General features: G+C 31.0%; 1 protein-coding gene across 1 annotated transcript; it reads right to left on the bottom strand.

Moving 5' to 3' along the window:
* Positions 1 to 2,880: 2,880 nt before the first annotated feature.
* Positions 2,881 to 10,205, bottom strand: LOC106686562 (longitudinals lacking protein, isoforms H/M/V). The gene is made up of 4 exons (XM_067048092.1): positions 10,075 to 10,205; positions 9,363 to 9,538; positions 7,237 to 7,870; positions 2,881 to 4,781 (listed from the first exon to the last, which is right to left on the bottom strand). The coding sequence occupies exons 2-4, from the start codon at positions 9,528 to 9,530 to the stop codon at positions 4,600 to 4,602; spliced, it is 984 nt and encodes a 327-aa protein (XP_066904193.1). The 5' UTR covers positions 9,531 to 9,538; positions 10,075 to 10,205; the 3' UTR covers positions 2,881 to 4,599.
* Between the last annotated feature and the right edge of the window lie 282 nt (positions 10,206 to 10,487).

Below are 10,487 nucleotides of genomic sequence, written 5' to 3'. Positions count from 1 at the left end.
TCCCATATAAACTTATTAACGTAGTGCACCCCCTACCAATCCTGATACTCTGCAACTCTTGCATTAATAGGTCGATATATTTTCTAGGGGAGTAATTTTAAAAAAATGAAAGGGCACGGCATCAGTTATCTAACCTTACCACAAAATGTGATACCTGGAGATAAGTCTCAAAAATTATAATTCTCCCGAAGTTACTTTCCACATGAACGTAAACGCCTAGTATGGAAGTTCCCACCATGAATATCAGGAAAGTTCGTTGTAGAAACAGAATTTGACAAGCATGTACACTTTTATTAGTAATTGCTGAAAACTAATTATTGATATAATAGTTAATAAATAGCCATTCTTAAACGTATAATGCAGCGGCATACTGGTTTGAAAATTAAATACTAATTCAATTTTGATTGGATAAGATTGTCAGATGCGGTCAGCAAAGGCACAAATTAGGTTAAAATGCATCACGTCTAATCCGAGCATTGTGGCACCCAGTGCCGGAATTAAATTTCACAGAACAGTCAATTTTAAAAACTATTTATCGGAGGCCATAGACAAGCAACTCAAGAAAAGGGAATTAAGGTCGCGTTAATTAGAATTTGCAAAGCCTTAATTTTAAGCAGGGGGTAACACGGGCCAACTTCACATATGATATAAAGTATGAGCCGTTTTCTCCTTCTGGATCTTTTGAGTAGAATATACCATGTATACCATATGGGCAATTTTTCGTCAGTTATCCTTTGACTATGCATGGAGAAATAGGACGACACTCGTGAAATCCTGAACTAGTGGGATTTTAGAGGCACTTTGAGATAGTATGCTTGTTTCATGGAATTTAAATGGGATAATTGCATAAGAGATAACTCAGATAAAGTACGCTTAGCCTATTAAATCTGTTCATAATGGATAAGAATGTAGGTGAAAATAATCGCGTTAGATTTGAACAAAATTTGAGAAAACATTTTATGGGAAAGGAAAACATGGATGCTCTCTCCTATAACTAAATCTTTAATATATATAATCTATTCGCGAAATTATAACAATTCAGGATTTTTTTTTACTATAACCAGCCCGCCCAGAACAGTTCCTGATTACTATCTTGTCTGCACTGCCAAAAACGGATAATTACCCAATATATCCGTTAACAGTTCAGCTTAATAGGCTGGAACCGATCCTTAGGGTCATCGAACTGTCAACTAGTAGCTTTTTAAGGGATCTGTTCAGCAAATTATACTGCGCACTTAACATTACACAGTAGTCTCTCCTAAGGGTCAAGAAACTTCTGCCCTACTACGTGTACCTGACAAGAGGGTTAAACCCAGGAATGCATTTAACATATGCTGTAATTGCGATATTTCCTTTAACCTTAAATTACCCACAGGTTATGTCTGTTAATTTAAAGTTATGAGAATCCTTGAGAAAAACAAAATTTAAGATGTATATAACCTATGCAACATGGGTGATACAATAAGGGATTTAAAAGAGGATTTTCCTACGATTTTTAAATCATCAGGAACTAGCATTTCACAATAAGGAAAAATGAATTGTAGCATTGTTCGATAACTGCTTGATCCCTAATGCACATCAAGGTCATATTTTGGTTTTAGCTTTCTACCCAATTATAAGACACAATACAACAGACCAAGGTTACTTTACTGTAATAGTTCTAAAGTTAATAATCAAGTCTTAAACAATTTGTAATCTGCATCAGCCGAGTTAAATATTGACTGGATAAGGCAGGACCCCACATAATCTTTTAATGTTATTTGTCAAAGTTGGCCTTTTATTAATGTGCTCCATATATTTTTATATATAACTTTATACCATCCCTGTTGGTGTAGAAAATTCAACTTACCTTTTCCTTACTTACCTGTAGATGAATGAAGCAACAGCAACATTTTATTTAATTTTTTGTCTGGGAAAGAGGGAATAATAATAAAACTTCACTTACCTTTTTTTTTTTAATTCTTCATAGCACTATAAATATCTTCTTAAACCAAACACTATCTTCTGAGGCCGATGATGTTCAATATTTCACCAACATTGAATAACCCAAAAAATACATACCTGATTCTGGTGAATTTGTTTTTTGTGTTCAAAAACAATACTTAAAACACGTTATCTTTTAAAAGTACAGACATAAAATAAAATAGTAAAACAAATAATGGTGACCACAATTTAAAATAAACAACTGTTTGAAAAATATCAATTAATGACCTTAACTGTAAATAAAATAGGTGATGGTCAAGGAAAAAAAAACCGCAAAAAGCAGAAAGTTGTGAGCATTGTAAGGGCCAAGAATAAGTAAGATATGACTATGTAAGTAGGACTAAAATATAGACACAGTAACAAATACCTAGAATACGAAAAAATTTAAGGGCATATGTAGGAAATTGTCAAATATCTAAATTTTAAAATATTTCTACATATACCATTTAATTGTTTCAAATTTCCCTATGGTATCTATACTTCACTGGATTAGTGGTGAAAGTGAAGTCATTTCTTCATAGTACAAAATAAACCACTTACACCTCTAATCCAATTTTTCTATTCTTGAATCCTTTCATGGTTGTATCTTGTTCTTAGCTCAGACAATGAACCTACATTTCAGAACATATTAACAATAGAGTTAACACTTTTTGCGAGCTTTTCAATGGCCACGCCCCCTAAACACTCTTCTTAAATAAACAAATAAAGGTCATCATTATTTGTTTTAAATCTTAAAATAAGTAATAATAATAAAATAAAGAAATTGATGCCCACCTATTCAGTTTAAGATGTCTTCAATCCAAGTTTGAGGTAGCTGAGAAATTCTTCTTAGGTTCGTTTGTTCAAAAAAAATAAAAAGCACTGTCTTCTTGATCGCACAATGTCACCATAAACAAGACAATGAAACCGGTTCATTGTCTCGAATACTTACCATTTAAAAACTTTATACCACCAAAAATAGGAAAGGATAGATAAACCGATATAATAGGGAAACAGAGGATAGACAGGAAAAGCATAAAGGTATCTACCAAAATGGATATCATGCGAAATTTGGGATAAAATTTATGTACATGTAATATATATAAAAAAAGTAAGCAGGCTGTACCCAAAGAGGATCAGATTTTCAGTGTCAATTCGATATGTTATCTTATATTTGAGGCACACTGCAGAAAAAGAAACACAGGTCATCCAATGAAGTCTTTCCTACCTTAACAACTTGGACTACCCACCTTACCCTTAATGCAGTATATTGTAAATAGATGTTATTAATATTAAACTATTGATTATCATGTCTACTGAAGAAAAGAATAAAGGTCCAATGTGGGCATTACCTTACTTACAAAAATATTTTAAAATTAATTATGGATGCCAACCTAATGCTTTATACTTAAGGTGGACATCCACTTTAAAATCTTAAGGTAACTCACAGCATAAATAATGCCACAAGAAGTTCAGGAACACGCAACTTATTTTTAAAAACTTAATTATAAATTAACTTATATTCTTTGCACAAAAAATTAGTATCAGTGCAAAAAGTGAAACCAAGCACGACTTCTTCAATGTTTCCAAATTCCTTATAATTAATTACCTGTAATATTATCATTAAAGACAGGAGATCAATAAAGCCAAGTAATAATAAAAAAATCTTTTTAACCCGGAAACTAAACTGAATATCATTATTACAACCTAAAAAGCAGTCTAAATATGGCACAATCGCTATTAGCTTTTGTCAATAATTTCACTACTTAGGCCACTTTTTAGATTGTCAACAAACAATTGTGTTTAGCTTACATTCTGGGTATAAAGCTGTTTTTATTTTCAACTGTTATTAGTATCTCCAAACTTTAATTACTAATATTTTGTTCAGATAATAATTAATTTGCAATCATACATTAACAGCACGCATGAGGTACTTAAAAACTGAACACATGGAATTAAGAACCAACTAGAATTTTTACTGTCGTTTAATGAAGCTATATCAATATTTTTTTTTATATTTCACAACAAAAATCCAAGACTCCATCTATTATATAATGTGAGAAGAGGGTCTGAGGTGCGGTTAGCAACAATACACAAATAAACGCAACATATTTATTTACTTGTGCCAACGTTTTGAACTTGATTTCAGGTCTTCATAAGGGGACTCAAACCAAATTCCGTGAAAATTCAAGAGACTCAACCGAGTCTTCATTTGAGGCCAACTCCTAATGAAGGCCTAAAATTCAGGTCTAAACGTATACACAAGTAACTAAGATTCATTTATTTGTGCTGATCACACGCACCAACACCATCTGCTCCTATTAATATAAGGTCAACTATTTACACCTTATTACATAATATGATAAACAGGAATACCGCTCCTGGGTGAATGATGCGAATAGAAAAATCATTGATATAACTTAAAAAAGATTCCACAAAAATATTTATCAATTCCTTATTCCACATGTGCAATAAAAGGTGGGTTTAATTAATCTGTCAATAGTTCAATAAAACACTTATAAGAAGTAATTCCAATAATGGTTAAAGAAATAAATGATATTAATTCTATAGGAAAATTAAATAAAATTTAAATTCCTTTCAACATGGCAATAACTTTTTTAAATAAAATATTTTAATTTAGAAAAGCAATGAAGAAGTAAAACTTCTTGTGACAATATTTGATGATTTAAAAAAATGAAATAACCGGAGCCCGGAATGCTTACCTTGTGCATTAGATTGGTTATTAATTGCTTCTTGTGCTGCCATAAAAACTTCGTCCCGTGTCCGATCATCATTCATTTGTTGCCATTGTGAAAAATCTGTAACAAAATAAAATAAAATAAATAATAACTGAGGTCAACATATCAATTAGTATAAATTTAATTTTTTTTAAAAAGTTAGTAGAGGTAATAATTAAAAACCAACAAATTTTGAGATACTTGTGCGGAGGCCACAATGGCTGCATGTGTTTTAGAAGAGAATACTAGTGGTGGAGGATTAAATAAATGAATCCTGATATAAATTAACTAAATTGGGTTAGAAACTTTAGCAAAACTAGCTTTAATTTAAGTATAAAGGTCAGGATTAGAACTCTTGACACATCTCATTTATTCAATTTAATAATTATCACCTTCACCAAAACCAGAAATTATTTTATATATAGGGAGATGGTCAGGGTTGCGGTCAAAGGAGAAATAAAAATAGTTTACAATTTCTAAATTTATACTATTTATTTCTCCTTTGACCGCAACCCTGACCATCTCCCTATATATCAATTTTTACGGTCAACTATACATACATATATAGAAATTATTTTAGTGTATTTTAATATATCAAACATTCTAGTCAATATAATAATGTTTGGCTTAAATGATTGTAACCTACTTGCATTATTAGTTGAACAATAGGCTAAATATTACTAGGGCGTACTACTACTTAAAATCCTAATTATTCAGAAAAAAAAAAAAAAAAACTGCAACAAAAATTGAGTAGTAGTCATTATAAATGAACAAAATTATTAGTTGCCAATAAACCATAATATTGTAACATAAGTGAGATAAAGAAAGTGTAATTTTTGTGCATAACATTATTAAAGAGAAAGTATTTAATTTAATTTTTGTTAATTATCCTCTCTCTATTCAGCAGTGTTACATTGAGGTTCAGATGTAACCCTCCCCTCCTTTTAATACTTGGAACAACAGTCTCACTTAAAGCACTGTCTCACACTAAAACTTTTTTATTTGAAGTAATAATTTATGATGTTATGTTTATCTTAGTTCTAAATACAATCCTAACAAAAAGTGTCCTAATGCAACCAAAATGCATTATAGAATATTTTATAATTCAAAAATAAATGTAAAAATGAATTTAGATTGGTTATATACTTCAAATCCTAGAAATGAAGCCTTTGGTAGTATTCCGATTCATTTCCATTAGAATATTAAGTAGAATTTAGAAAAAAAAATTTAATTACAAATTTGTTTCAGTAGTTTGAACAACTTGAGACAGGGCAAGAAGTAGGAGAGAACCAGTTTCAAGGTATCGCAATAGGGCCGGAGGTTCCCTGAACCATATTGACCTTTAAACTTATTACAGTCGAAAAGAAAAACAATAAAATACCGATTGTAGCATAGAAAAATTTAATCCTAAACAATAACAATGAGTATAACCAGCCTAAAATATAGATGCTTTCACACTATAAATTACAAGATATTGGAAGTCTCGCTTACCAATGGACAAACAATTAGTTTACAATAATACTATTGTTTTGAAAAATAATGCAAAAGGTTACACAATTGATAATCATCTAAGAGAAAAAAAATCAAAATCACATTTTTTAAAATTATTTTTAATATATATGCAAACCAAATATGAGGGGGTCCAGCCACCTCTGCCAAGCCCTCTCATGGTAACCCACATATTGTAAAGGTCAAATGTCAGCATTTCAAGTAAAGAGAATTAGAATAAAAAAAAGTGCATCCTGATTTTTTTTTTATAATACAGTTGACATCATTTATAAAAAATTGGTACTTAAGCCAAAAAATGGGATAGAACAATTACTTTAACAGATCTTTAAACTACATAAGTAAATATAGAATAAAATAATTATATTATTATTCTTCCTTTCTTGTAGCACAGGTAACACATTAATTTAAAAAAGGAACTAAACCATAATTTTATATAAGAACAATTTCCAAGAGGGATACCTCTAATATTGACCAAGATCCTTTTTACTTCTCATCTTTTATTTCTTACAACTTACACTGTCAACTAGCTGATTAATTTTTGGCCTAGTCCACAATAGTCAATTTTTTCCCCCTAATAAATAAATTTTTAAATAAAAAAGAATTTATATTTTTAAAGATAACTCCTTACAAATTATTTAGCTGTTAAATTTAAAAACACGTTTTTAATAATATTGGAATTCTAATTTTAAGAGGAAACTAATAATTTTCTTGATAGGAAAAGCCGTTCACTACTATTGCATGTCTGAAAATATATATTAAAATAACTTGAGATCAGTTATATTTTATTCAACTTTAACAAATAATTAAATTATTTAATAAAAGCAAAAACTTAGCCCATTCCATTTGACTCTGTGATATTACACTAATATTACATGATAATATACAATTATAATGATAATTTAACGAAATATAAAATAGCTGGCTATAAACATTCTAAATTATAAAGTAAATCTATAGTTAGTTACCTATGCATAGCAAGAATGGAAGATTATAATAGAAATAAAAAATAAATATGAAGATATATTACCTTGACTAGTAGAACCTTGTGAAAGACCGAATGACGTGCCAGGTTTAGACATTTCTCCATAATCATCATCATCATCTAATGTTAGATCCTCAATTTCCTCAGGTTGTTCTTCCGTATATTCAGTCTTGGGTGTGATCAGTTCCTGCGGGACGACTTCTTTCTTAATAATAGGAGGGGGTTGGGGGGTAGGGGTAGGGGGTGCTAACCTAGCAGCAGACTCTGCAGGGACCGCCTGTGGGGGCGCTGCAGGGGCTTGCATATCACAGTCATTGCTCTCACTTTCTTCCGCCGAGTGCCTTCTAGCCACTCTCCTTCTTCTTTTACCGCCAAGAGGTGAAATGGATCCTTCCCGTAATGGGGCATTGCCAACTAAAGGTGATTCGGGTGCATCAGTCACCACAACTTTTCGACCAGGACCCTTCTTGGCAGGAGGCTCATCACCCCCTCCCCCGCCCTGATCAGTTAATCCCTTCACCTGTAGTGCCTCAGCAGTCTTTAAAAATGAATCTAACTGATCCTGAGAAATATTCACCTCCCCTTTGTACATATAATCGAGCATAGCTTTTAATTCTAAATATTTTACATCTTTCAGGAAGATTATAGGATGCTTATCTTCTTGCACGCACAGCATTGACTGAAAAATAATAATTAACACACTTAATTAATTAAGAGTTAAACAGGAATATACTAATTAAATGAGAAATTTAATTTTACAGATGACCCCTCTTGGCAGTCGAAACTGAACAGGGAGCGTGCATATTATAAGTTTATCCATTCCAAAACCTCAACTACATTGGCTCCATTCCAGTTTGTGACTGACAAAAGTTGTTGAAACAAGCCTATTTATTTTAATTTTTTAAATAAGAAAAAAGAAAGATAAAAAGGAATCAATCATGATTATAATGAATTAGAAAAAAATATTGAAAATAAATTACCCCGACTTTGTTTTATCATCAATACATTTACCTCTAAAGGAAATGAAAATGTTCTGTCTATACAAGAGTAGGGTAAATGCACTAGTAATTGACAGGTTAAATTTTGTTTTTAAATATTGAGTTTGGTAGGAACAACTGTTTCAATTCTATGCTAAACCCAAAACATACAACAGGTACGAAACTCGTAAAATTTAAAACCAATGGTTAACCTGTCAACTACTGTGGTTGTCCTATAATACATTTCAGAGGTGAATGGTTTAAACATATGAGAATTTTTTACCATAACCCACTTAAAAAATTATCTTTGCCTAGAAAAAATAAAATTTAAGTCCTAGGTTTATCTAGAAAATTAAGTATTTAAAATTCAATTCCCTATAGAATTTAATATCTTTCTGATCTTGGAAAAGAATTGAGATTACATTTCACCCAAAACAAGTTAAGAATCGTTAAGCAAAATATAAGTAACAACTGAAAAAAAGCATGGTTAATTAAACCTTCAACAAGTCAAAGTTGTCGATCTAACAATGCTTGAGTCTTGAAATTGTTAATTAAATATACAAAATAAATGAAGGTTACAAAATCAGAATTGGAAATAGTTAGAGTAACATATACATATATATAACACTGGTTTACTTTGGCAGTGGGACATCTAGCCAATATTGTTTGGTGTTAAACATTTTCAATGCATTATACCTTAGATTGATTACTTTGCATATAACCTACGATTGTTCCCCAGTAGAAAAGTAACAAATCTATAGTACCATCAAAGTAATGAGTGCAATTGAAAAATAAAACATTTATTTATTCAGGTGCATCACTATCAGAGCTGTGATATAGACAATAAATAGTAAATTGTATACTAGATCTCAACTTGAATACAGGTAAAACTGAGTTAATAGTAAATTCATAAATTGAGATGTTTGGTTATAAAACATGGTACCTGTCATTTATGGCAACACAGACTTAGCCTTTTATCAAAGCAGACTACTTAAGTTGTTAAAAAAAAAATCTTTTAAATATAAGTTATTACAAGAGAATGTTGACATTAAGTTGAGATAGTTGACTGCTGGTTGAAGGTAAAACATTGTAATTAAAAATAAGTTTTTATTTTGACAATCACCACATTTTATGATCTACCAATTTTATTGTTTAAACTTTAAGGTAATATGATAAAAATTACTGGATACTTACTTCGAAGGCGGGGCTGCAGGCTGATAAAACCACTTTGTGGGCCCTGAGTACTTGTCCCTCCGCCCATAATGTACAATCAATGAGAGCTTCATTTTCTAATAATTTCTCAAATACTGAAACTAGCGTGCTCTGATGATTGTTCCACCGCAGGCAAAATTGTTCGGCCATTTAGCAGTCTAAAAATAGAAAAAGAAAGATAATACCCGCCCAACTGGGTTGGTAAACCTAATGGCGTCTGACCTTGCGCGTCCAAGATGGCCACGTTATGTTACGTTAAAGCGTCAACCTAACCGGCTCCACCCAAGCTTTGCTGGGGCAGCCATCTTGGACTGCAGCATAGGTTCATAACTTAAAAAAGTCAAAACTAAAATAACAAAATAACTTTCTGAAAACAAAACAAGATACTACTAATATAATAGTAATAGGTACAAATTATTATAATACTATCAGTTGATTTGACTTAACACCGCTGTCACTGGTGAAATATGTTTTCGACACAAAATTAATTAAACTTGACTAATTGTTAATTAAAACAAGCAATAACGTATCTTTGACACTATCAAATAATTTGTAAACAACTACAAAATGTACGTAGGAAGACAACAAAACTTCGACATATTGTATCGCAATACAAGAGCTAATTAAATTATAGAAAGTCATTTTTAATATTAAATGATGACAACAAACATTATCAATAAAACAATAAAATTACCTTTAATGTTAACAAAAATATATATATATATCTTTGAGAGCCGACGTCTATCGTGTCCGAGGCGGTGAACCTTAGTGAGCAGTTTGCTACGCTTTGTAGGCCCAACGCGCAACCGACGCATGCGTAGTGGTGGTTTCAAGACCAACAATTTCCAATAAAATTAAGAAATAGGTTTTAATTAAAGAAAAAACCTTTATCTAAAGCATTTAAAGTATGTTTGAAACCTAAATACGCTAAGTTTCCTTTTTCTAAATACATAACAAAATTACTTGCAGTTTTTTAGAAAAAAAAATAATCAATACAAATTACAAGCGAAGTCAAAACAACTCACCTGCGTATAGATTTTGTACAATAGTCAATATAAATATTGAATTAATAAAAGATTATGTGATTATTTATGTTTATTTTCAAAA

Source organism: Halyomorpha halys, unplaced genomic scaffold (genome assembly GCF_000696795.3).
Source record: "Halyomorpha halys isolate HHAL.00 unplaced genomic scaffold, Hhal_1.1 Scaffold838.1, whole genome shotgun sequence".
NCBI classification, from domain to species: Eukaryota; Metazoa; Arthropoda; class Insecta; order Hemiptera; family Pentatomidae; genus Halyomorpha; species Halyomorpha halys.
This window is presented reverse-complemented; position numbering and strand designations above follow the sequence as displayed.

Coding starts and splice junctions, on each gene's coding strand:
- LOC106686562 (XM_067048092.1), bottom strand. CDS start 9,530: ATGGCCGAACAATTTTGCCTGCGGTGGAACAATCATCAGAGCACGCTA. Junction 7,871..9,362: donor CCTGCAGCCCCGCCTTCGAA/GTAAGTATCCAG, acceptor ATTATTTTTCAG/TCAATGCTGTGCGTGCAAGA. Junction 4,782..7,236: donor ACAAGGTTCTACTAGTCAAG/GTAATATATCTT, acceptor ATTTTGTTACAG/ATTTTTCACAATGGCAACAA.